The following is a 27,972-nucleotide window of genomic DNA, read 5'->3' as shown; positions in this document are numbered from 1 at the left end:
GGGTTCAGGCTCTGATCCAGAGTGTTCACTGAGGGAGGGAGAGAAGTGATGAGAGTACCAACGCTCCCGAAGTAGGTTATCCAGACGGATGGCCATCGCAATGAGTGCATCCAAGGAGAGCTTTTTGTTGCAACAGGCCAGTTCCATCTAGACCTCCTCGCGCAGACCTCTTCTGAGTAGTGTACGAAGCGCCGGCTCATTCCATCCACTGGATGCTGCTACTGTCCGGAAGGTGAGCTCGTACTCGGCAGCCGTCTGGTCCCCCTGCCGTAATTGGAGTAGGCACTCACCTCCCTATCTGCCCTCCGGGGGGGATGATCGAATACACATTTAAACAGAGCCATGAACCCCTCATAAGAATCTAGCTCCTCTTCTCCTCTCTCCCAGACAGCCATGGTCTTTTCCAACACCCGCCCAGTCAGTAGAGAAATAACCATGGCAACATTGGACCTCCTGGTGGTGGGAGCTCCCATTTGGTGCGTAAAGTAGAGTGAGCACTGAAGTAGGAAGCCACAGCATTTAGATGGGGTGCTGTCTTACTTATTCTGTTATAATCTCCACCCGGCACAGCCAGAAGAGGACTGGCCACCCCTCATAGCCTGGTTCCTCTCTAGGTTTCTTCCTAGGTTTTGGCCTTTCTAGGAAGTTTTTCTAGCCACCGTGCTTCTACACCTGCATTGCTTGCTGTTTGGAGTTTTAGGCTGGGTTTCTGTACAGCACTTTGATATATCAGCTGATGTAAGAAGGGCTATATAAATACATTTGATTTGATTTTTGATTTGATTATTTATCCGGGATGGACAAACGGGCATCACTGACCTGAGCAGGTTGATGAATGGGCTGTTGTGCTGACTCGCTGGGTCGACTGGTTGTAGAGTATCCTCCGCTAGTTGACGACAATGCCTCCCAGGTGTGTTCGAGACATTGCACACTGCAAAGAACCTCTTCCATAGCCATCCCCAGTTGTGCCAGCTGGTCATGGTGTTGACTTAAAAGGTATCCCTGCTCGTCCACGGTCTGGGAGATATTCTGTTTTCCTGCTGCTTCCATTGTTTGAGTCAATATTCTGTAACAGAGACACTGAGAGTCAAGAAGCAGGTGCAGTTGAAACATAAAAAAATAAAACCATGAAACGAGACAACATAACAGTAGGGTCTATGCATAAACACAGGAACAATACTTCCTGAGGAAAGAACCAAAGGGATAGACAGATATAGGTGAGGTAATGGAGTCCAGGTGAGTATCATGATGACGTGAAGGTGCACGTAATGATTGATGCCAGGTGTGCGTAATGATGAATCCCAGGACCGGTCGTAAGTATACCGGCGACGTCGAAGGGAGGGGAGGAGCGGGAGTAGACGTGACAATTTGTATTTTGTTCATTATTTGGGCTGATATACAGCCAGAGCAGTGGGTGGTGGCATGCGCCTGTGACATTTGTTTGCAGACCGCCATAGTATCAAAGAAGACCCCGTTTGTAATCTGACATAAACATTAGAAGAAGAAGACAACGAGTGTTAATTTTTCTTTACCATATATTTGTCTTTATATAACAAAATATTGTTAAATAGGAATAAATAATTTAAGCTGTTTTTGGATTGAAATGGCTAACTACTGTAACGTTATTTATTTACTTACATCAACTTACATCAACCTTTTGTTTAGCTAATGATAGCTAGCTAGATAATGGTTTTTGTAGCTTTCTGTTTGTATGTAGCTTGCACTTCCATGGAATCCCTCGAGGAGTGTTATTTTATCTTTCCAAACAGGCAAAGTACTATGAAGGCACTACTGATCTCGACAAGAGGCGCAACAATCGTAGGGGGCAGAAATTCACTATTCAGGGTAACGTTAAGCAGTTAACTTCTATTACATAACTGGAAGGATTTAGCTATGAACAAACATTTTTCAACAACCATTTTCCATCTAGGTAGTTGGTCATCTAGAAGTTGCTAGTTATACACTTAGTTATGTCTGTCATATTGAGGAATCTAGCTATAAGTTAACCCTGATCAATCAAATGGATAGGTCTAAGCAATTATGGTCTTTCCAACTGCCCTTAACTAGGTGTCTTTGCTAGGCAGACACACAGTCAGAGAAAGGGGGAGAGAAAGAGAGGATGAAAGTGAGAGTGAAATAGAGAGGTGGGAAAAGAGTGAAAGACAGAGAGAGATGTGGGGAGAGAAACAGATAAAGACAGTCATACAAAATTACTTAGACTTGAGTATTTCAACAACTCTTCAAACTTGTTCGGCACATGTACCTATGGTGGAAGGATGGCCAGCCACACAGGAGGGTGATTTTCACTGAGGAGAAGGAGGCCATGCTGACTGAGATGCATGTTGGCCGTTTCAGAGTGAAGCTCATGATTTCCAAAATAAACATACACTTCTTTTAGCATGGGATTGTCAAGGATGTGGACAGTTGGGCAAGTGAAATAACCTTTTGTTTATTCGATCACATTCTATTATATCTGAAATGATTATGATTTCGATGAATGTCATATTCGAGAGAATACAATGATTCAATTTATCACCTTGTGCTTAAAGGTCAGTACCTGTCTAGCCTGACAGAGGTTTGAGAGGGTGAAGACTGTTGCATAGGAGTTGAAGCCCATCAGTTGTTTCATCATGGCACATGGTCGGTAAGTGTCACAGTTCAAGTTTTGCCCTGATAAGTTTTTTTGTACTGGTTGCTTTATTTGACCACAGCAGAGTTCAATATTATAGATTGTGTGTCATTATCCTTACAAATATGAAAATCTGCATACTGAATGACACAGATACGGGTAAGAATGAAGTAATCTTCTCTCTAAGACTTTATATGTTAGGGGTGGACCTCATCAGACCCTTCACGAAATCCAGGAATGGCAACTGCTGGTGTCTGACGGTGACCGATTATTTTACCAAGTGGGTGGAGGCAATACCCACTAGGGTCTGTAAAGGAAGAGAACGTGCTTAACTCTTAATTCTGGGTCGGGAGGCCCAAAAATGTATTTTCTTTTGCAGGATACCCATCAAGGACGAGACTGGCGAGGCCACCTCCAAGGCGATGATGGATATCTTCAACACCCACGGTTCTCCTGACGTCATCTTGAGTGACCGAGGTCGTCAACTCTGGAACGAGATACAGATGTTATAGGTTATATTCTGTCACCAATGGTTTGTTTAAGTTTTTTTTACAATTAGTTTTAGTTTTTCAATGGTACATAATGAGACATTTCAATATCTTCCATTGTCAATAGATATCCCTTTCCTACCCCCTCCTCCAGGTTTGGATGAACGGACCAACCAGACCCTCAAGACTGCCAAGGGCAAGTCCCTTGACTGGTTCCAGGAATGGTGGGAGGACATTTACATTTAAGTCATTTAGCAGACGCTCTTATCCAGAGCGACTTACAAATTGGTGCATTCACCTTATGATATCCAGTGGAACAACCACTTTACAATAGTGCATCTAAATCTTTTAAGGGGGGGGGGGGGGGGGGGTGTTAGAAGGATTACTTTATCCTATCCTAGGTATTCCTTAAAGAGGTGGGGTTTCAGGTGTCTCCGGAAGGAGACCGGACAACCTGGACAACCTGAAGGTAATTCTCTTTACACACAACATCAGCGTCCAGGCCTCCAGAGCACTCACCCTATTGCCTGCTGTATGGACGGGAGCTGCACCTGTTGACTGAGGTAAACAATGCAATTGTATATACAATTATTGGATATACTGTAGTATTTCAACTTTGTGATTGACTTAATGTTGTTTGTATATTGCCATTTTTGTATAACATGCTTTCAGATCACTGAAACTCCATCTGATATGGTGGAAGCTATCGAACCAGATCAGAATGCCTTCAAGGACCACCTTCAGGCACAGGCTGAGAAGGATGTGGAGGTTTTTTGACCCGGTAAAAATTATTGTCTGCTGTAAATCTATTTTCTGGCCCTCTGAGAGATACGTAAGTGATGTATTTGTAATAATATGAAATATAAATTGCATTTATTTCTATTATTAATCAAGGTGAGATTGAACATGGACAAGGCGCAGGAGAAACAGAAGGAAAGCTACCGGAGGATATTCAAGGAGGGGACCAAGAGCGTCGACATCTGGGCGAATGACTTGGTTTTGAAGAAGGACGAATGGAAGGCAAGACCTGGGAAACCTTGCTTCTCTTTCGCTCCTACAGTAGATGGGGTCACCATCAGTTAAGGTGAATATAAAAAATCTCAGATGATGACTATTTGTATTTTCCTCCTCGTGGTGGGCGGCATCGCCATGCTGTCAGCAGTACCAACACTGGCCCGGGGGTTTCTCCAAATAGTCAATATGAAGGCTAACTACTGGGTCACGCTAAGTAACCACCGCTGCCAGGTAGGTACTGTTAAGGTGTATGACTCAAGTGGATATGACACCACCCCTGAGTTTTTCTCAACTCACCGCTCTCATCTTTTCCAGGGACCATCCCTTACCTCCCTCATCCACCCCACTGACATAACAAATTACAGATGGGTATCCTTTCTTTTCTGTCTGCCATTAACAATATTGCATGTCTAATCAAACTTTTAAATTAAATCATTGAATAACTGTATTTTTACAAACCTGATGAACCTGTAACCTGTGTGTTTGCTTGTTTACGTCTCTGTCTCCTCCCCTGTTCCCTTTACTCTGCTCCTGTTCTCCAGGACCTAGGGGTTCTGCCTAACACCCAGAAATGGATCCAGCTGGAGTCCTCCATTACCAACCACCCTCCAACTTTTCATTACATCATCTACAGCTACTGTTATTGTCATGTTGTCATTATCTGCTAAGAAATGTTCTTGCTCTATCATACTGGGCACATAATGTGAGATACACAGATTAACAAAAAAACACTAGCATTGTAAACACTCAGAACAAACAGAGCACCAGTACCTGGACTTCACTATCTCCCTCTTTGAGACCCCCTTCCGAGACTGACTACCTGTTGAGAACAAGTGACAGGCAGAACCTTCCACCCACACAGCAATGTTCTGTGTAGTTGGGTAGTATTTCAGGCTATGATTGCCATGTCAGTGTACAGAAAATCTCTGAAAGTCAATTGACACACCTGTACCAAAAAAATATAAAAGCTTATATATTTAAATCTTAAATATTGGCAGGTTGGTTTTCACAGCTGTTTCACAAGATGTTCATTACTGTAAATTGTAACGTATCCTTTGATGGTATTTGTTAGTTCAACATTATTCATTGCTGTATCCTAGGACCCACAATAGATATATTCAAACACAAGGGTGTACTAATGAGCTATACATTTTTTTGGATCATAATAGAGGATAAGGGAAGGCCAGCTCAAAATGAAAACATGCCAGCCAGACAAGCCAATGTATGGGCGGCAGGTAGCCTAGTAGTTAAGAGTGTTGGTTCAGTAACCGAAAGGTTGCTGGTTTGAATCCCCAAGCTGACTATGTGAAAAATCTGTTGATGTGCCCTTGAGCAACGCACTTAACTCTATATGCTCCTATAAGTCGCTCTGGATAAGAGCGTCTGCTAAATGACTAAAATATAAACATTTAAATGTAGGAATCAAATGTATTTGCATATGAATGGAGTGGAAGTTAGCTGACTTTGTGATCTAAGATAAGTAACATTAATGAGTCGGGGGGCCAACACTTTTTGTTTTGTTTTACCCTGATGCCTGTTTATTCATAAAAAGTAGATGATAGTAAATATCATTAATGACAATGGTTAGCCTATGTAAATGAATAGGAAAACTTTAAAAGCATATAAATAGGACTACATTTAGCCAAATTGAGAACAAATATAACATAAGGAAAAGTCAAAGGATCCTAGTCAATCTATTGTTTGTCAAATCAAGAGTAAATATAGGCCTTCATGTGTATCAAATCTGTCGGCAATTGTGGGCTAAATCATTGACAAATATAGCTGAAATGTTTAGTCTTTATCATGATCTGTCATCAAAACAGACTGGGGTGTTTTCGGTTCCGTTTAGACTAAGGATATGCGTAAGAACGCAACTGCACTGAAATGAATAGCCTGATTCAATGTGATTCTCCAGAATAACAAAGTGTTTATCTGTTAAATTGTTTGGTCTATGGATAGACCCATACCAATTCTATCTTTTTGGTCTTTTGCTGTAGGCATAGCCTACAACTAATATTCTAAATTGTGGAGCTTTTAATGAAACAACCTTATTTTCCTGTGATAATGATACTTGCTTTTCATTTAAAAATGAATGTTTTCATAAGCCTATAGGTCTACCAAGAAACCATGTTGAGTCTGAGCAAGAAACCATGTTGAGTCTGAGCAAGACCTTCGATAGGCTAGTAGACTATGCAGAAATAATCGTGGAATTAATCATTGTTATAGCCTAGATCGCTTTACATAATCTGGACCGTTGTTTTTTCTAAGGCTAAGTAAACAAGGGGTAGCATATGCTTTTTACCTGTCTCTATAACAAAGGTTAGGCCTATATCCTCACATACCCCTCAATTTGAGCCCTGCATTTAACCAGACATCTCCACAGAAACGTATAGCCTAAGGATTGCATGGTGACAGTAATTGTGTCTGTTAAATCGGTAAACTGGGTACTCTGAGGGAAAAACGAGGTCAAATCATGACAAAACTATTTTTCTAAGTCTGAGCTCCTTTTCCCAGTTCCCAGTTGTCAGAGATTGCAGAGTTATGAGTTGTTTTGAATGCGCCACTATGGATCTAGGCTACCTCTTATTTCTGAATAGGGCTACCTCCAACAAAGAAGCCATTGTGTCTGTATAGATGTGAGAAATAGGCATATTTACACAGTAATGGTTGCTGGCTGCGATATCAACTAGCCTAATATTTTTTTATTGAGGTGTTATGCCTATTTTAGATAAATTGACAAATTAAATTGATTAGATTACTCTGACAATTAAAATTATTTTTTACAAAATCATGTACTGTACATGTAGACGTTTGTAAGTGTTTCATGGTGAGATCTTTAATAATAAACGAAACAGATACTTAAACTAACACGTGACGCGTAACACATGTAGACGTTTTTAAGGTATTCATGGTAAGATCGTTCATAATAAACTTACAAGCAAACTGACACGTGACGTGTCAGTGCCATGTTACATGACGTGAACACTATGGCACACGGCGTGAACACTATGACTACATGACGTGTACGTGTCACGTGACGTGAACGCATTGGCAGTTTGACGCTTTAGAAAAAAAGTTTTCTCCGTTGACAGTCTATGTTAATTCATGGTGGTATTTTATGGCGCTAGGAAGCCATTAGGTGACTTTGTGAGAGGTATCAGTGGCTTCACGAGGCTTAATTATGTCTCTTATCACCCCCCATAACCTCTGAGCGAATTTATGTAATGCGCCCAGTCGTTTTCCAGTGCTTTGTCTTCAGTATTTCTTGATGTGCATCAGTTCTAGTGTATTAATATGTTTTATGGAAAATGGGTTAGAAATAGGGTTCTCCATAATGATAATCTAAATAGCCTACCTACAATTGGTAAAAAGTTGTCACAACATGAGCAGGTGCTTCTCTCTCTCCTCTCGCTAACGTGACTCAGCCAATAGCTGAAATGCTCCCTCAACACAAACACGCCCCTCCGACCCTCCCCACCACTCACTCACTCAGCAACAGCTGCCTCACATTCAACAACAGGTCACAATGAAATATATATTTTTAAGAGAAATGCCATGGCGGTCGCGGTGCAACTTAGAAATAGCCCAAAAATCCGCGACAAATACATTTTCAACCGCGACACCGTTTTCAAATTAGGCCAATTTACCAGGAAAACTGTGAACCGAGCAACACTGATCAGGGTAGCTGGGAAGTTGATACCATTGCAATTGCATTACTTCCACCAAGTGGAGTCCCCACAAAACGTTAAGATACTCCTACCTGAGGTCTAACAAAACAACTGTTTATCTCTAAGTTCTCCCATATATGGAATGGATGGTTGTAAAAAAATTTTTTTTTGCAGAAGTAGTTACATTTATAGATATGACACCCCCTTAACTCAAATTGCTAAAATGTGGAATATGAGTAGTCATTTGCTCTAAAATCAGAAACAAACAACATTAGGATATCTTAAAGCATTTGGAATTATATGCCTGTAACACACAGATACAATAGGCAGAAATATCAACTATGAATATTTGTGATGATTGTAAACATCACATTTTGGTAGCTGTTCAATAGACAACTTACAAGTCAAATCTGCTCTCAATCAGTGCTGTATGGTCCTGTCGGATAAAAATACATACAGCAACATGTTTTTGATGTTGTGGCTATTGTAAATCTGCTCTAAGGATAACACCACCTAAAATTTTAAAAAGTACAGAATGCCTGGCTGTAGAGTGGTGGGCCACATATGCTTATGTAACCCAATATTGAAAGCTCTGATATTTCTCAAATTTGGAATACAAGTAGTCAGTGTTCTGCCCTACATACCCCAATAAACAACATTAGGATATATTCATGTATCTTGGAAATATACACCTGTAAACACATACAATAGGCGGAAATATCAACTATGAATATTTGTAATGAATTTAACTTTTTGGTAGCTGTTCAAAAGACAACTTTCCAAGTCAAATGTTCTCATTCAGTACTGTGTGGTCTTGCCTGACAAAAATGAATACTTTACACGTTTCTTGATGTGGCTATTATAAATGGGCTCTTAGGAAAACCAGTGGGATTGTCTTTATATGGCTGCCATGATAACAATATGGCTGCCATGATAACATTTGATGGAGGTTAAATCACCTGTAAATATGAATTGTGTAAATTAGGCTTTTTTTCAGTATAAAGACTTAGTATATATCAATTTCATTTTGAATCCAATATGGCCAACAAACACCTTCGCCTGTATATAAGTAGCCCTTGTTCATTTTGTATTGTGTTATTCTGTCTTTAAAGCCATCATTTTTGTAACTCTTCCTGTTGAAAAGTGATATCCCAAGTGTAAAGACATTTTCTAGTTTTGAAAGGACTGTATGGCTGGTTTTAGTGAGAATGGTGATTGCTGCCAAAGTGCTCCTGTCAGAGAGACTCAGATTTAGGACTTCTATTTAATCAGTTTTATTATGGCAGTTCAATGATCAGAGGACATTGTTCCTAGAACCATACATACTACTACAAAGGAAGCAAGTGGCAGTTATTAAGTCAACATATCCACAACAGACAGGCTTCAATTAGCCTAGTTTACACAGTTCAACAATACACATTCACCACATAATGCTACCCCAAAAGTGCGAACAGCAGCAATACTCAAATGGCATAAATCTGGCCAATATGTTACCCTCTAAATGCTAAAACAATATATCAAATCAAATCAAATGTTATTGGTCACATACATGGTTAGCAGATGTTAATGCGAGTGTAGCGAAATGCTTGTGCTTCTAGTTCCGACTATGCAGTAATATCTAACAAGTAATCTAACAAATTCACAACAACTATCTTATGCACACAAATGTAAAGGGAAGAATAAGAATATGTACATATAAATATATGGATGAGCGATGGCCGTGCGGCAAAGACAAGATTCAGTAGATGGTATAGAATACAGTATATACATATGAGATGAGTAATGTAGGATATGTAAACATTATTAAAGTGGCGTTATTTAAAGTGACTAGTGATACCTTTATTAAGTCCATTTATTTAAGTGGCCAGAGATTTCAAGTCTGTATGTTGGCAGCAGCCTCTATGTTAGTGTTGGCTGTTTAACAGTCTGTTGGCCTTGAGATAGAAGCTGTTTTTCAGTCTCTCGGTCCCAGCTTTGATCCACCTGTCCTGCCCTCGCCTTCTGGATGATAGAGGGATGAACAGGCAGTGGCTCGGGTGGTTGTTGTCCTTTATGATCTTTTTGGCCTTCCTGTGACATTGGGTGCTGTAGGTATCCTGGCGGGCAGGTAGTTTGCCCCCGGTGTTGTGGTGTGCAGACCGCACTACCCTTTGGAGAGCCTTGCGGTTGAGGGCGAAGCAGTTGCCGTACCAGGTTGTGATACAGTCCGACAGAATGCTCTCGATTGTGCATCTATAAAAGTTTGTGAGTGTTTTAGATGACAACACATTACTCTACGTCAAAGTGTAAGTAGAAGTACTTGAATGGCAGTAAGAACTGAAATTGACAATATGCTACATGCTAAGTAGCAATAGGCAAACAATAGGGCAGTAGAGCATCAAAAGTAAGGTTCAAACATCATCTGATAAGTAAGAAACTATAGCACATATCACAGCACACAATAACAGACTACATCAGATAGAGAACAGACTTCAATCAAATGACACATACTGGAATGTCCTGGGATGATGGCTGCCAGACAATGAATTGTTTGGTGTGTGTGTCGGCCATCTTAATATGGTCAGCTGGTGACCACCATTGGATAGGCACTTTGCCACTTTGGCAGTGAACTTGGTATTAAACATGGGATAATCCGCAACACCAAGTATAAATACAGACAAAGTATACGCACTAAAGGGTCAAATATGTATTGAGCAAAAGTTGTTTTTAGACAACTGCAAATTTCAAGGAGTTGGTTTGATGGGAAGTCGTGATGTTATCGGCCTCCCCCTTGCTTGAAGAACAATAGAGGATCAATAGACAGCGAAATAGGAAAGGCCCACCCCCCCCACTTGTGCAATGTCATGACTTGTGGTGTGGTGACAGGACAACAACCTCTCCCTCAACATCAGCAAGACAAAGGATCTGATCATGGACTACTGGAAACAAAGGGGTGAGCACACCCCCATCCACATCGATGGGGCTGTAGTGGAGCAGGTCAAGGTATTAACATGGTCCACACACACCCACACAGTTGTGAGGAGGGCACAACAGTGCCTCTTCCCCCTCAGGAGGCTGAAAAATGTGGCATGGGTCCTCAGATCATCAAAAAGTTATACAGCTGCACCATTGAGAGTATCTTGACTGGCTGCATTACCGCTTGGTACAGCAACTCCAAGGCAAGACGCTACAGAGAGTGGTGAATACGGCCCAGTACACAACACTGGGGCCGAGCTCCCTTCCATCCAGGACTTCTATACCAGGCAGTGTCAGAGGAAGGCCCAAAATAAATTCAGACTCCAGACACCCAAGCCATAGACTGTTCTCTCTGCTAACGCACAGCAAGCGGTACCAGTGCACCAAGTCTGGAACCAACAGGACCCTGAACTGCTTCTAATCACAAGCCATGATACTGCTAAACAAGACTGTTAAATAGCTAATCAAATGGCTACCCGGAATACCTGCATTGACCTGTTTTTGCACTAACTCTCTTGCACCGACTCTATGGACACACACTGGACTATACCCATACAATCACATAGACTTACATATTGGATGGCTGTCATTCATATTCCATTCAGCTGAATGTAACATCGATAGGTTTATGCTACTACATGATACTGAAATTTTCCCTACACCCATCATGTTGCTACAACCTAGCCTATGAATGAAAGTTTACTACATCGGTGCACAGGTCGAGATACATTTTAGTAATCAAGGTGACAGACAGTGGTACATTCGATACCGTCTTGCAAACGCTTGCCTGCATCTAGCTGATCTAGGGTGTAATCATTAGTCCAACAGTTGCAAACAAGAGTTTCAATTGGACAATTTCAGGTATGTATCCCTGTTTTGTTCCGTTAAAGAAAAGATTTTAAACAGAATTGTCAGAATGAATACATCGCTGATCACACGCCAACACAGTTCACTTTCATAGCAGCCAAATACAAACAGCATGATCACTTTGCTCTTTGTATAATTCCTTCACGCTATCTTCCTCTCACCTTTTCCCTTCGCTTGTGGATTACAGTTCACAACAGATCAGCTGTCTGAGGCCAGGCGGAAAAACCTTTCCAAGTCAAACCTTCATATTATAACCGCTAACCTCTACACACAGCCTATATCGTTGTTACACTATTAGCTAATGTCATAGTCAACATAGCTAATATAACCCACTACAATCATGCAGTACAGTGTACAGTCAGCTAGCAGTTTAGCAGTTACACAGGTGGGCCCAGGTAGCAATAAATTAATAAAACCAAAAGCTTATCTTGACTCGGAAGAGTTCCAGTGTTGGATAGCCATAGCCAGCTAGCTAACATAGCATCCCTGTCTGTTTGAGCCGGGTGTTTTAGTAGGCTAAACTAGCTAGCTGCATTCGCTAGCTAAGTACAGTACCAGTCAAAAGTTTGGACACACCTACTAATTCAAGGGTTTTGCTTTATTTTTACTATTTTCTACATTGTAGAATAATAGTGAAGACATCAAAACTATGAAATAACACATCTTGAATAATGTAGTAACCACAAAACAAATCAAAATATATTTTATATTTGAGATTCTTCAAAGTAGCCACCCTTTGCCTTGATGACAGCTTTGCACACTCTTGGCATTCTCTCAACCAGCTTCATGAGGTAGTCACCTGGAATGCATTTCAATTAACAGGTCTGCCTTGTTAAAAGTTAATTTGTGGAATGTCTGTCCTTCTTAATGCGTTTGAGCCAATCAGTTGTGTTGTGTTAAGGTAGGGTTGGTATACAGAAGATAGCCCTATTTGGTATAAGACCAAGTACATATTATGGCAAGAACAGCTCAAATAAGCAAAGAGAGAGGATAAGTTCATTAGAGTTACCATCCTCAGAAATCGGCAATTAACTGCACCTCAGATTGCAGCCCAAATAAATGCTTCACAGAGTTCAAGTAACAGACACATGTCAACATCAACTGTTCAAATTTGAGATTTTTGGTTCCAACCGCCATGTCATTGTGAAACACACAGTAGGTGAATGAATGATCTCCACATGTGTGGTTCCCACCGTGAAGCATGGAGGAGGAGATGTGATGGTGTGGGGGTGCTTTGCTGGTGACACTGTCTGTGATTTATTTAGTATTCAAGGCACACTTAACCAGCATGGCTACCACAGCATTCTGCAGCGATACGCCATCCAATCTGGTTTGTGCTTAGTGGGACTATCATTTGTTTTTCAACAGGACAATGACCCCAAACCCACCTCCAGGCTGTGTAAGAGTTATTTGATGAAGGAGAGTGGAGTGCTGCATCAGATGACCTGGCCTCCACAATCAACCGACTTCAACCCAACTGAGATGGTTTGGGATGAGTTGGACCGCAGAGTGAAGAAAAAGCAGCCAACAAGTGCTCAGCATTTGTGGGAACTCCTTCAAGACTGTTGGAAAAGCATTCCAGGTGAAGCTGGTTGAGAGAATGCAAAGAGTGTGCCAAGCTGTCATCAAGGCAAAGGGTGGCTACTTTGAAGAATCTCAAATATAAAATATACTTTTATGGTTACTACATGATTCCATATGTTATAGCCACCCTGGTTATATCATAGTTTTGATGTCTTCCCTATTATTCTACAATGTATAAAAATAGTAAAAGTAAAGAGAAACCCTTGAATGAGTAGGTGTGTTCAAACTTTTGACTGGCACTGTAGATGATGAGTAGCTTAGTCAGAAATTCCCAGGAATGGTCAGTGCATCTCCCCTGACCCGTATGGTAAATGTAAGGAAGAAGAAAAGCCTGTCGATATTATATTGTTGTTTGAGGAGACTCTGCCTGAATATGTGAAGCATGGATATGTGAGGTATGCGGGGAGAGCATGTCCAAACCATTATAGTGTAGAAATTGTAAAGGATATGATCCCGTGTCACATGTTTGCAGACGGGAGAAGTATATTGTTGCAACTGTGGTGGGGATCATATTCTGGACATCCTTGAGTGCACTGTAGAGTGAAGGAGGTCGAGGTGTCAAGGATCTGGGCTGCGCAGCGGATCTCCTATGTGGAGGCGGTGAAGAGAGTCGAAGGGGCAAGAGGCAACAGTGTTGAAGATATGGCGGTGGATACATTGCAACCAGTTGCTAGTGTTTTAAGTCAATCAGGTGATCTGGATACACTCATTGTGAAGAAGGTGGATTTTGTGGCATTTATAGCCACAGTGATTAATTGTGTCTAAAAAGTCCAATAAGCTGGATATCATTATATCTGCAGCTGATACGTTTTTGGGGCTCCAAGACTTTACAGCAGAAGCACTACAAGGACTTTTGTCGATAGGAAATGTCCCGCCCTCACAGGAGGCTTCTGAGCCTGTGTTGGGACCTGATTATAATTATATATTTTTTTTTACAGAAAAGCAGGTTGATTTTGTTTAGTTCACTTCTTTTTGTTTGGTAGTTCGTATGATATTTTATTTATTTTTACCTAAAATGTTTTCCTTTTTTGGGATACTTATTATCCACCAGCACAGTAAGGTGCGGAATGCACATTTAATTGTTGCGAACGCCAATATGCCATAGAGAGAGAAGAATCAAATCAAGAAGAAGGAGGAGAATAAGAAAGAGAAGGGGTAGAAGAAGTAGGAGAAGGAGTAGGAGAAGGAGTAGGAGAAGGAGTAGGAGAAGGAGTAGGAGAAGGAGAAGGAGTACGACGGAAGTGAAGCTAACTTTCTGCGGAAGTCCATAAAAGAAAACAAATCCATCTATCTGTGCAAATAGGGTGTCTGTTTCCGATTTAAAACCGGTGAAGACCTCTCAAACGGTAGCTATTTTCCACAACAGTAGCCATTATCGCGACTTAAACAGCCCCGCCACGAAATACTTCATACACTGTAACATAAAATTGAATAATAACTAGCTTGTTACTATGACTCAACTTCGTAGTTAGCTGCCTAGCAGCAAATGTTAGCTACTAACGTTAAACTACCAAGGAAGCAAGCATACCTAGCTAGCTAGCTAATAGTTTAAAGGTCTACATAATCAAGTCCATTTAGCTATGCATAGTAGGCCTGTTTATTGAATTCTGGGAATTTGATAAATCACGTTAACGATGATTGTTAAAAAGAAGTTTAATCAGAGTCCAGCTAGCTACAGTAAATGGATCAGATGAGGAGTTATCCTACACGAATTCATGTTTATAATGTAGCTATCTTACAAACAAAACGCATGCATGAAACGTACAGAAAATTAGTGCCTGTTTAGGGGGGAAACGGACACATTGTAAATTCTAAGTAATAATGACTGACAGGAAAGAGGTAGATTTGGATGATATGTGTAGCCAAATTATTTCCTGATTTTCTTTCCCAATTTTGTACATTAGATGGAGTTCCTGTTTGGGAAGAGGAAGACCCCAGAGGAGATGCTGAGGCAGAACCAGAGGGCACTGAATCGGGCCATGAGAGATCTGGACAGAGAGCGACAAAGACTGGAGCAGCAGGAGAAGAAAATAATAGCTGACATTAAGAAAATGGCCAAACAAGGACAAATGGTGAGATAATGAGGGCAAATATAAGGGGCTGTTTAAAGGGGGAAAAGACTTCACGCCTTTATGTAAATTGTCATGCATCATTGTCAATTGTCTCACACTTATCCACACACCATTCTAGGATGCTGTCAAGATCATGGCGAAGGACTTGGTTCGCACAAGGCACTATGTGAAGAAATTTATTATGATGAGGGCAAATATCCAGGCAGTCAGTCTGAAAATCCAGACTCTCAAGTCAAACAACAGCATGGCACAGGCAATGAAAGGAGTTACCAAAGCCATGGCTACCATGAACAGACAGGTGTGTATCATTTCATTGTTTCATGATTCCTGTTAAAAACACGATTCAATTCTGTATCGAGACAACGTGCCAGTAGAACTGTAAGGCACTTAAAAAGCCTCAAACTTTTGTAGTCATTTTTGTTACCGGTTGAAATGTGCTAATACATTCCATTGGCTCATAACATAACATTCACTTCCCCTACACAGATGAAGTTGCCACAGATTCAGAAGATCATGATGGAGTTTGAACGACAGAGTGAGATCATGGACATGAAAGAGGAGATGATGAATGATGCCATAGATGATGCCATGGGTGATGAGGATGATGAAGAAGAGAGGTAGGGGGTTCATGACAGAGAAATTCCAGCCAAATCCTTTAAAGGATAGGTACACTTTAAATGTCATGTCATAGAAGTGTCCAGACCTTTTTTTTGCGATTTCACTTGGTTTTGAGAAACTTATACCACCGGCGATAGACTTCCTAATGCTCATTCTGCAGAGGCACAGATAAAACATGAACCATGAATGCTGATTGGTTAAAAGCGCATTCCAGCCGGTGTCTATTCCACAAGTTACCACCGGTTAAATCTATGATGTTAAAATGCCTATTTACTCTGTTCCATTTGACTGCGCAATCCACTGTCTCATCAGCCCAGGTAGGGAAGTTATAAACTTGATCTCCACCATAAAAAGCATCTAGACATTCTCACATTTCTCTTAGACTAACATTTAGTTTTCAACATCGGAGATTTGTATAAACTATACTGTCTCTCTCTGACATTTGCAACATTGTTTCAATATTCAACTGTCCCATAGTAATGAACGTGTCAGGAGTCGGGACGAGAGAGAGGCAGGCAGTTTCTCAGCCAGTTGAAATCATGAATTAGCTGGCATAATTTTTATGGATATATACAAAGAAATTTGAATTTAAAAAAGGTAACACGAAATTAAGTGCAGCTAGTTTGCAGTCTTTCCAGCTTCAGCTTGAAGTCAGTGTTAGCTGTGTTGTTGGCTAGCTCCTCTGAACAACAGTGTCCTAACGAGAGAGCACATTTTCTATGCCTGGCAAAATCGTGCCTCATTAGCTCATTGTTATGGATGTATCCAAATAAATGTAACTAGAAAACAGCTTAAATTTAAACAAATGCAGCTGCTGCTGTTATTCTGTCTTCACTGTTTGACGTGACTGTAAGTTAGCCGTAGTTGGCTAGCTAGCAAGCAAGTCATAACGTTGCCAGCCAATATGGTAATGGAACATTTAGAATGAACGACTGGGTCACGTCCATAGATACAGATCAAAAAGACTGAACGACTGGGTCCGTTCAGTCTGGCAACCGAACCAATAAAACGAACGACCAACCGGCTTGGGTAGCAACCCTAGATTTGTTTCGGGACTATATCTTGTGGAAGGATGAAATAGTATGAATAAATTCATCAAAATAAAGTTTGATTTGAATATGTTGGTAATCCGTTGTATAAAAGTGATAATGCCCGACCAAACACTGGCTTCTCGGGCATTATCACTTAATTCGAAACGGCAACACTATCAGTATAGTGATGTAAGTCTTTAGATGTTGTACACATGACATTGTGTCATTCCAAACCTTTTTTTTATTCCATTTTGAACTCGAGTGATACTTTTCCGTGTGCGCATGCGCCGGCTACATGGAGAAGTTATCATTCAAGTCCAACAAAATGGAAAATATCTATACTGAGAGAATTGCCATTTCTAAAAGGATGTATTTGGGTGTTTTTGGAGCCTTTGTTAATGTTTTATCTGCATGAAGAAGTCTATTGCGGGTGGGGTAAGTTTCTTAAGACCAAGTGAAATCGCAAAAAAAATGTCATTTACATCCAAAATACAGATTTGGTTAAAAAAAAATCTAAAAATGAAAACCTACCCCAACTCAATATGAAGACATCGTTATTTGTTAATCTTATTTTAAATTGTACAATTTATACTTTTGGCATACTTATGTTAGCTAGTAAATCTATGGAAACACTAACTCTGTTTTATTTTCAGTGATGCCGTTGTGTCCCAAGTGTTGGACGAGCTGGGTCTCAATCTCTCTGACGAACTCTCAAGTAAGGAATAAACTGAAGTTATTGTGCTTGCAGTTAGTAAGATTTACAACTGCATTCACTTTACTAAAATGCTGTAGTAGTGATACAGCTGGTCATCTCTTCATCACAGTTCCTATTGATTGATATAAATCATTTCCTTCCTGTTCATTTAGATCTGCCATCCACGGGAGGTAGCCTCTCAGTGGCAGGTGGGAAGAAAGCTGAACCCCAGCCAGCTCTGGCAGATGCAGATGCTGACCTGGAAGAGAGACTGAATAACCTCAGGAGAGACTGACACACAACAGCACTTTGGCTGCCTGGTGTTAATACAGCTAGATGTACTCAGCAACTTAGCTTTCTGTATCTATACTGAACAAAAACATAAACGCAACGTGTAAAGTGTTGGTCCCATGTTTCATGAGCTGAAATAAAAGATCCCGGACATTTTCCATACGCACAAAAAGCTTATTTCTCAATTTTGTGCACAAATTTATTTACATCCCTGTTAGTGAGTGTTCCTCCTTTGCGAAGATAATCTATCCACCTGACAGGTGTGGCATATCAAGAAGCTGATTAAACAGCATGATCATTACACAGGTGCACCTTGTGCTAGGGACGATAAAAAGACACTTTAAAATGTGCAATTTTGGCACACAATACAATGCCACAGATGTCTCAAGTTTTGAGGGAGCATGCAATTGGCATGCTGACTGCAGGAATGTCCACCAGAGCTGTTGCCAGAGAATTGAATGTTAATTTCTCTACTCTAAGCTGCCTACAACGTTGTTTTATAGAATTTGGCAGTACGTCCAACCGGCCTCACAACGGCAAACCGTGTATGGCGTTGTGTGGGTGAGTGGTTTGCTGACGTCAACGTTGTGAACAGTGCCCTGTGGTGGGGTTATGGTATGGGCAGGCATAAGCTACAGACAACAAACACAGTTGCATTTTATCGATGGCAATTTGAATGCACAAAAATGCCGCGACGAGTTCCTGAGGCCCATTTTTTTTAAGGTATCTGTGACCAACAGATGCATATCTGTAATCCAAGTCATGTGAAATCCATAGATTAGGGTCTAATGAATTTATTTCAATTGACTGATTTCCTCATTAACTGCAAATCAGTCAAATCAATGAAATTGTCTCATGTTGCTTTTATATTTTTGTTCAGTATAGATTTCCTTGTGTGGTGGAGTGGTGGATGAACACTGGAGGATTTCAGTGAGTAGTCCATGTTTTTACGGTATATGGCTTTTTGTTTGCAGGTATTGTTATCTTTTATCAATGACTGATCAGAATCATTATCCATACACAATTGTTCCAAAAAAAAAAATTGAAGCATTCTCTTTTAAAGGGAATATTTTAATGAAGTGAGTTTGAATACACCCAAAGGCATGTTATTTTTGCTTCATGGGTAAATGTAACATTATTTAAAGGAACCCAAAGTTAGTGAATTTAGACTATTCTAATAAAGTAAACCTTTTGTATATTTGATGTACAAGCATCACTACATTTGTACATTCTTACCTTTCATAGAGGTGTGCCTAAGAGCATTCACTACACATTGTCAGATATTAACATGATTTTGTAATGGTTTTACGGTTTGTGGTTTCTTGCTTGCTTTTGATTTACTTTGTATAATTATATTTGTGGGAGTTTGTATAACCTAGGTTTAGAATTAGTAATGGGACTGCGGAATGGATAAACATTTAAAAAAAAGAAGTGTTGAGTGTGGTAAAATGTGTGTACAATTTGGTAAATTTTTCTCCATGTCAAATGTCCAAGAAGGGGGCACTTACTCGATGGTGCCTGATAGAACTGAAATAGCCTTTTATCCATAAAAGTGTAGTCATCATGAGTTCCTGATAACATAATATTTATCGAAAGGTTGATTGAGGGTGTGGTTTATATTTGTAAGAAATGTCCTATTTTGCCTTTATTCAATAAACATTTTTCACATTTGACAGATGCTGGAGCTAATCATCTTCCCTCAATACCTAGAAATGTGATAACATTAATTTACATACCCTGCCCAACCCATGTAACGACACAGCGAGCTGGTGTCAGCCAGACTAACCCCACCCCCCCCTTGACCAACAAGATCAATCTCATTATAGCAGTGGTAATTATACACTAAGCTCCCATGGTGTAACCTTGCTTGCCTCTAAATTCTCATTGCTTATATGCCAATGTTGTTCAAACTCAGGTATCCCAATAGTATAATTCAAGGGGTTTTCAAAAAAAAAAGTTTGCACTCCAATTCACTGACGGATATGGCTCCATTATTAATTACCATTATCAATCAATCTCAGAGCTTGTTAATCTACAAATCGATAACTGAGGACTAGGCTTAACTGTTAGATGTTTTTTGTTTTATTCCAAAACAAACTTGTCAATTATTGTCAACATACAATCATTATCATAGAACAATAATATTGAATGTACTCAACACTTGAACGTTTAAATAAAAAAAAATAAAACAGCCATGTTTTTATATTTACATTTGTTTCTGAAGACTAATTTCACATCATTTGAAAACCACTCTGTATTTTGTGGTCTGTAGCATTGGAGGCCATTGTGCCAAAAGTAAAATGTTTAAGCGATAACACATCACCAGGAGCTACAGGTAACTACCAAAATAATGGAAACACTTGAGTAAATGAGGGATACAAAGTACTGTATATTGAAAGCAGGTGCTTCCACACAGGTGTAGTTCCTGAGTTAATTAAGCAATTAACATCCCATCATGCTTAGGGTCATGTATACAAATTCTGGGCAGGCCATTATTTTAGCTACCATGGCTAAATCCCCATAGGATGACAATGCCCCATCCACAGGGCACGAGTGGTCACTGAATGGTTTGATGCGCATGAAAATGATGTAAACCATATGCCATGGCTGTTGAAGTCCCCAGATGTAAACCCAATTGAACACTTATGGGATATTCTGTTGCGGCGCCTGAGACCGCGTTTCCCACCATCAACAAAACACCAAAGGAGGGAATTTATCGTGGAAGAATGCCATCACATCCCTCCAATAGAGCTCCAGACAGTTGGGCTGCATTAGCACACACAATCCAACTGTAATATTTTTTTCACTAGCTGGTCTTTTGACCAATCAGATCAGCCCTGAAAAATAGTTGATGTGAAAATTCTTTGATGTGATTGGTCAAAAGAACAATTAGTATAAAAAGATCACAATTCTGGCTGCCTGTGTAAACAGCCATATAGAATCTATGCCAAGGTGCAGTGAAGCTGTTCTGGCAAAAGGCTCTATTAAGACACTATGTTGGTGTTTCCTTTATTTTGGCAGTTACCAAGATTGTTAAATATAGATAGAATTTAAGAAGGAAAACACCTAGCATTAAGTTTGAGTGCTCTAGCTGATTAGGCTAAACTCTAATGCCAACAAAACCCATGTTTTCTAAACTTCACCATAGGACTGATGTCTATATCTCAGTTATCTACTGCAAGTAAGCGTATTCTGATGTACTGGAAAAATACACCAAAAAATGTAAAACTCAAGCAAATTCATCACATTAGAGAATGGGCTGGAGACAAGGCAGTTGTCTGAACAAAGCAGTGCTTTTTGAATAAAGCAGCCAAATTGTCATGCTTTTGAAATTCAAAACAGATGTTATTTCTCTTCTCTGAATTGCACTAAGCGGAAAGGATGTCGTTTCATTTACAGCTCTACCGTGTTAATAGTTGATATCGTTTGGACCAAATGTGTCATGCAGACTCACATAATAAAATTATGAAAACAGAACAAAGAAGCATACTGTAGAAGATCAAAGGTTCTCAAATTAATTGAAAAGCCAATGTCTACCAAGAAGCAGTCAAACAAACTTGTTTTCATGAAGCAAAGTATGGACAACGCAGAATATCAATAATTTTTGCATCAGAGGAGGACTTTTTAAAATCTAATATTTACTGCATTTGTAATAAAAAAAACATACATGCCGAGAAAGGATCAAACACCTTATATCCACACTTTAGTGCACAATGATAAAACCTTTCGCTTGAAGCGGTGTCCACATAAGGAAATATTATTACAGTAAATACACAAACAGGAAAAATTAATTACAGTTTCAATCAAAGCAAAACCCAGAGCATGTAAACGCCAATGGTGCTTCCAGCGCACAGGGTTAGTTGTAAATTGTACAATTCAAGCACTGCCATTCAGTCAAATCAGAAAACCGCCACTTCTCTTCTTACCCTTTAGATCACAGTCCCCAAGTTACTCAGTCAGGTGACAACTATGTAATAATGTAGTAATGATCAAAAGCTACACATTTTAGTGATGATGCAGTAATTAAGGATGACTAGGTACATTACACCAAATTCCAAAACATTAGAACATGTGCTCCCCAATTATGCTTCACAGAACGTGCTTATTACTAAATTGCTACAGTAGAGACATACTAAGTAACTATTGTGGTTTACCTTATAATCACTTAGCTGTTAGTAGGGGGACTGTTATCTGTCGAGGGGTACAGCTTTTCTTTCAGTTTGAGTAGCATGGGCAACAAATGTACCATAGATAACAAATTTGGTAGCCATTTTCCCAATGTACAGCAGCTCCTTCTCTAAGACAGCTGGCAAGTGACAACACGGAGGACAATGGTTTACTTTTCCACAGACTATTGAGAGTAGTGCATGCTACGCCAGTGACAGCCTAATCCCACAAAAGAAAAGAGAACCTTTCTGGGGAGAGAAGAGGGCTCTCTCTTTTGCTTAACACACGCAGATACCACCTCACTTCCGACAGGTACGGTGTGGCGTGTGTTTTTTGGGCACCTCGATGCGGCAGCGGCTTCGCTGCCAAGGCAGGTCAAAGTTCCTACAGAGGAAGACAATTCAGAAATACACATGTTGACTGGAGGAAGCAGGGAAAGGTTACTGGGAAAATCCGACCCCCATAACCTAAAAAGCATTTCACATTTGGTTATCATTCAGTTGGCACAGCATGTGTTAAATAAAGAGAGTCTCAATTGTTTTCAGACTCAATGTATAGAACATTGTCTCAATATGCACACATGCAGACATGTTAATAATAATAATGACTGTTGGAATGGATAAATGTATAAAAAAAACAGTGTTTAGGAAAATTGTATTGTATAGAGATTTTGTATTTTTTTGTCCATTTTCTTTAAAGGACTTGCAAAACTACCGGTATATAAATATCCTCTGGCAATAGCAGTGGTATAAAGTACTTAAGTAAAAATTATTTAAAAGTACTACTTAAGTCGTTTTTTGGGGTATCTGTACTTTACCATTTATGTTTTGGACAACTTTTACTTCACTACATTCCTAAAGAAAAGTATGTACCTTTTTCTCCATACATTTTCCCTGACACCCAAAAGTACTCATTTACATTTCGAATTCTTAGCAGGACAATAAAATGGTCTAATTCACACACTTATCAAAAGAAAATCCCTGGTCATCCCTACAGCTTCTTATCTGGTGGACTCACTAAACACATGCTTCATTTGCAATTGATGTCTGAGTGTTGGAGTGTGCCCCTGGCTATCCGTAAAAAAAAAAAAATTTAAAACAAGATTATGCCATCTGGTTTGCTTAATATAAGGAGTTTGAAATAATTTATACTTTTACTTTTGATACTTAAGTATATTTGATCAATTCCATTTACTTTTGATACTTAAGTATATTTAAAAGCAAATAATTGTAGACTTTTACTCAAGTAGTATTTTACTGGGTGACATTAACTTTTACTTGAGTCATTTTCTGTTAAGGTCTCTTTACTTTTACTCAAGTATGACAATTGGTTACTTTTTCCAACACTGGTCAATAGGTAACTTACTTGAATTACAATGTCTTCAAAATAGCATTAATGTTTTTTGAATTTACACCAGTTTGCATTCCTATTGCCCTCTTTTGTAAATCATTAGGCCTATGCCCCCTTCTTCGAGAACAGAGGAAGGAATAGGCATCAAAATACTTGCCTATGAGTGCTTGGGGTGTAAAATATTCACAGTTTGCTTAAGACTTTAAAGACATACTTGGGGGAAGAATAAATACTTGCATTTTGATGAAAGGTCTTTCTGTGAAACTCGCCCTGCCCCGCCACCTGCACCATGGTACCATCTTGAAAAATAAATTACGCATAGTACTGGATGAACTCAAGCTAGTGGACATAGTGATTTACATACCTAACTTATCCCCTAACTCAACTATACAAAGAAATGTCCAGTGACAAGCCTAACAAAAAAGCCTGCTTATATAGTCCTACAAGTGAACCTATAGGAAAATGTCAAAACCTGAATAAAAGATCAAATAGACAAACAAATAACATCTCTGCATACGAATGGTATATCACACAAACTATCTCCTTTGAATGAAAGATACACAAAAAAATGCATAGATGTGTTTGTTTGGACCAAGTGCTTGGAAAAGGGTGCCATGATGTGTGATAGGGTTGTTCCCTGCATGTTGAACAGAACCTACAATGAGCGTTGTAGTTGAAAAAGACTGACAGGACTACTGGTGGATGAAATCGAAAATACCCAAAAAACTTACTGTTGAGTAAGCTTCGGCAATGGCCGGCCAAAGGCCACCACAGGTAGGAAAGGGGTGATGATTATGGACTCGACTGGAGAAAAGAAAGAAAAGGGAGTCTCAAAATCAAGACTGTGTCTGCATGCAATGAAAACATTGCTCGTAAAACTTCAGTAAGTAAATGACAGTATTAAAGGCGTAGCAACTTTATGGTTCTGTAAAAAACAACGGATCCATGTTTAGACAGCAGATGAAGTGGCCAGTCATACCATCCTCAGTGTCCGGGTAAAATGAGGAGACCTCTGGCTCACTCTCCTGGATCCCCTTCTTCTTGTTCATGCGCTGCTGGAGGCGCTGAAACATGCGCTGCTCACGGATACGCTGAATGTCCCATCTACAAAAAACAGGATTCAGTGATAAAGAGGGATAATGAGAGAGCAAGGAATGGATGAAAACGTTAGTGGTTCGATATAGTAAATCGAGATTGCATTACAGACACAAAAAAGGAGCCGTAGTGAGTGAGGTTAGAGACTGACAATGATGAGGCATTGAGAGTAACTTGGAAGTCAGATAACCCATTTGTACCTTTTTCTTCTCTTCTCATCCAACTCCAGCTTTGCATGGCGCTTCAAAAAGACACTGTCGTCCAACATCTTGGTAAAACAACACAAACACATGGTTGATGTGGTTAAGGACCATTTGCAGGGGTAAATGCTGAGTTGAATATTGTGTGGCATTACTGGCTTTATTTCTGACTCTCAGTTTAAATTGTAAAGCCTGTGTGCTCTCCTCTCTCACCTCTGGGATGTCACTGGCAGCCTCCTCATCCAAGGGCTCCATACTGTTTTCCTTCCAGGATGGAACTGGAAAACAGAACAGTGTAAAAAAAGACATAGGACTAATAACAATACTATTTGGATTTCTACATTATTATTCATTGCGAGGCAATATTACACAGCTTAACACTTGGAACGGAACAACTGGCATGTGTGGTGGGACTACTCACTGGCTACAACCTCCTCTTTCTTCGGGGATGGGGATGGCTCACGTTGGGGGGAGGGGGGCGGCTGATGCCAGCGACACAGGTACATCTCAGTAGTAGACATGAAAGGGAGCTCCTCCATCTGATCGGTGCGCTCCGGGTCCTCTTTGCTCGGGTACAGAGTATCCCTCTCCACCGGTGACCGACCAAACCCCATCTTCTCTGGGGTCTCTTTACTGCGCAGCTCCCTCTGATATGGTGAGCCAGCTCCACACTCTGACTTAGGGGAGGTGAACTTAGAGCCTTTCCCTCCTCGTGACTTCTGGATTTTTGAGTCCAGGAAGCAAAATTTCCTGCATGAGCAGAGCAGATGTATTAGTGAATAGAAGATAGTTTGACTGAGGATAAGTGAATGCAGAGTAGTGTTTGGGGTCTGTTACCTCTTGAGGCCTTTGCCGCCTCGACTGAAGGGGATTGTCCTGGGGGTGGGAGTCTGTGGGCTGTCACACACTTCTAGATCCCACAGGTCCTCTTTATCTGGGGTCCAGGGCTCTAGTGGCTGAAATAGGCGCTTATCACGTGGGTCCTTCCTCGTCAGCTGCAAGCGACGCTCCATGCGCTCAATACGCGCCAGCAACTATGTATGCAGACATGTTTCTTTAAATGATTTGGTTCTAAACAAATGACAGCGTTACTGTCATCTACAAACAATTAGACACTTTAATATACTGTGCATACCGTCTCCTTGTCTGCTTTCAGCTCATCTATCTCCTTGTCCTTGGACTGCAGCTGTTGTTGCTGTTGTTCAATCAAGTCCAGCTGAAGGAGGAGAATCTGCCGGAGGCAGGTGGCCTGTGTGTGGGGGTTAGAAGGGGTTTTTCTGATGTTCCTCCACTTGCCCTCTGTGCTGAACTCAATGGATGCAGTGTTGACAACTCCTCCAGGGGAGACCCCTCTGGTGCTCTCATCAGTACCAGCATCCTTGGAGTTATTGTTTGAAACCAACTCTTTATTATCCATACCGTCACTCAGAAAGTGTTTACCTTTCATTGGGATTCCCTCACCCCCCATTTGTCTGACAGAGGATGACGGCACCCCTGTGCTTTCCCAATTGTCACCTTGAACCAGTGCCCCTCCTGCTTTATTTTGTGCAGCCACCACTGGGGCCCGAATTATGTATTTCTGGTCTAGGATTTTAGTTTTGCTGAGGTTCTCCCCTCCAGTGTTGTGGATGTCCCCATGTACGTCATGGACATCTATGACAAAGTCACAGGTTTCTCTCTTGATGGTTATGGAGTTCACAACATTTGCATTTCCAACTTGTGATTTGTCAAAGTCAATTCTCTCAGTGTCCAGCTTAAATCCTGCATTAGCGAACAAAGTGGATCTCATAGTCATGGCGAATACAACTCAGGTGTTATTGAACTAGCATTACAGAATAGCTGCTTATTCTGCAAAGCAGTCAAGTGTCATTGATGCCTATTCCTGTTTCATTGAGCCTGGATCAGTCTTCTTCCTGTAATATAAATAAGTTATCATCAGTATTGCAACCAACATTCATTGACTGCTATCGGGTCTAAATAAAATGTGCTGTCTAGCAAGCTAGCTAGGCACAATGTTGCTCAATGACTGGCAACCTCACTAGTTACTACAACTGATTGACACATTAAATACTGCACTGCGCCTGACTGCTGGGCACCCTTTCACCAGCTAACGTTAGCTAACTATCTAAAACTATACAACATTTCAGCTAGCAAGCTAACTGTACAGGACAAACAAGTTAGCTAGCTAGTTAACGAACACTGAGTCTCCCAGCATCTAGTTAGCGTTTAACGTTTGTAGCTAACGTTAGGTAGCTAGCTAACTAGCTTGTTACGCAGGGTATATTATTTAAAAATTGGGTAACAAATATTGCTTGCACACCCTCATGGTCCTGCCGAAGGGTTGGTAACTAGCCATTTTTACTGAAAAATACAAGGGTGAACGGGGGTAGCAGTTGGCTAGAGTGGTTCGTGCTTCTAGCAAGTGTTAGCTAGCACTTCGATATTTCCTCCATTTTAGTCCATCACGCATTGCCATTGATGAAAATCATAGCGAACAGTATTTCACTGCACTGCCACTGACTCGCTGCATGCGAAAGGGACTTGGAGGAAGTACGTAACAACCTACTGAAAATAAGTTATCATAAGTTAGCATATAGTTTCACCGAGCATGGTATTTTGTGTTATCCCTCATTTTCGTAATAGTTCTCAAACTCACCTAGTATGTTCATGTTCCACTCTTGCATACTTGTTTAAAGCGCCCAACATGGCGCATGCGTAGTTACGGCAAATGGTCATGTTTTCGTGTTTTGGGAAGAATAAAGTTGAAGAAAAGCATCAGTAGATGACATCGATGAGCTGGAAATAGGCTTGGACCACAGAGTTTTTACTTCCCTCTGTAAATATATTATAGTTTATTGACCTTTGTCAAAGAGGGTCCATACCACAGGAGGCTGCTGATGGGAGGATGGCTCATAGTAATGGCTGGAACAGAGCAAATGGAATTGAATCAAACACATGGAAAGCATGTATGTGTTTGATGTATTTGATATCATTCCACTGAGCACGTCCTCCCCAATATACTGAACAAAATAATATAACAGCAACATGCAACAATTTCCAAGATTTTGAGGTTACAGTTCATATAAGGAAACCAGTCAATTGAAATGTATTAATTAGGCCCTAATCTATGGATTTCACATGACTGGGCAGGGGCGCAGCCATGATGGGCCTGGGAGGGCATAGACCCAGCCAATCAGAATTAGTTTTCCCCACAAAAATGGATTTTTACAGATAGAAATTCTCCTCAGC

General features: G+C 40.4%; 2 protein-coding genes across 3 annotated transcripts; one reads left to right on the top strand and one right to left on the bottom strand.

Annotated features, from left to right (window-relative positions):
• Positions 1–14,393: 14,393 nt before the first annotated feature.
• On the top strand, positions 14,394–18,083 carry LOC120029756 (charged multivesicular body protein 2a). Its single transcript, XM_038975025.1, has 6 exons — positions 14,394–14,551; positions 15,110–15,277; positions 15,396–15,575; positions 15,764–15,894; positions 17,580–17,641; positions 17,794–18,083. The coding sequence occupies exons 2-6, from the start codon at positions 15,110–15,112 to the stop codon at positions 17,913–17,915; spliced, it is 663 nt and encodes a 220-aa protein (XP_038830953.1). The 5' UTR covers positions 14,394–14,551; the 3' UTR covers positions 17,916–18,083.
• A 3,446-nt stretch (positions 18,084–21,529) lies between these two features.
• Positions 21,530–27,446, bottom strand: LOC120029898 (male-specific lethal 1-like 1). 2 transcript variants are annotated; one of them, XM_038975208.1, is made up of 9 exons: positions 27,380–27,446; positions 25,859–26,636; positions 25,561–25,757; positions 25,145–25,473; positions 24,937–25,001; positions 24,724–24,791; positions 24,408–24,532; positions 24,160–24,232; positions 21,530–22,462 (listed from the first exon to the last, which is right to left on the bottom strand). In XM_038975208.1, the coding sequence occupies exons 2-9, from the start codon at positions 26,516–26,518 to the stop codon at positions 22,378–22,380; spliced, it is 1,602 nt and encodes a 533-aa protein (XP_038831136.1). In that variant the 5' UTR covers positions 26,519–26,636; positions 27,380–27,446; the 3' UTR covers positions 21,530–22,377. The 2 variants fall into 2 exon arrangements, with proteins under 2 accessions (XP_038831136.1, XP_038831135.1); XM_038975207.1 differs by lacking the exon at positions 21,530–22,462 and adding an exon at positions 23,496–23,727.
• Between the last annotated feature and the right edge of the window lie 526 nt (positions 27,447–27,972).

Source organism: Salvelinus namaycush, chromosome 35 (genome assembly GCF_016432855.1).
Source record: "Salvelinus namaycush isolate Seneca chromosome 35, SaNama_1.0, whole genome shotgun sequence".
Classification (NCBI taxonomy): Eukaryota; Metazoa; Chordata; class Actinopteri; order Salmoniformes; family Salmonidae; genus Salvelinus; species Salvelinus namaycush.
Note: the sequence above shows the minus strand (reverse complement) of the source record. Positions and strands in the feature narration are given on the sequence as shown.

Excerpts from the sequence above, each read along its gene's own strand:
- LOC120029756 (XM_038975025.1), top strand. The coding sequence starts at position 15,110 with ATGGAGTTCCTGTTTGGGAAGAGGAAGACCCCAGAGGAGATGCTGAGG. Across the intron at positions 15,278-15,395 it reads TGGCCAAACAAGGACAAATG|GATGCTGTCAAGATCATGGC; the intron begins GTGAGATAATGA and ends ACACCATTCTAG. Across the intron at positions 15,895-17,579 it reads GAGGATGATGAAGAAGAGAG|TGATGCCGTTGTGTCCCAAG; the intron begins GTAGGGGGTTCA and ends TTTTATTTTCAG.
- LOC120029898 (XM_038975207.1), bottom strand. The coding sequence starts at position 26,518 with ATGACTATGAGATCCACTTTGTTCGCTAATGCAGGATTTAAGCTGGAC. Across the intron at positions 25,002-25,144 it reads GAAAGAGGAGGTTGTAGCCA|TTCCATCCTGGAAGGAAAAC; the intron begins GTGAGTAGTCCC and ends TCTGTTTTCCAG. Across the intron at positions 24,792-24,936 it reads CTGCCAGTGACATCCCAGAG|ATGTTGGACGACAGTGTCTT; the intron begins GTGAGAGAGGAG and ends TGTTTTACCAAG.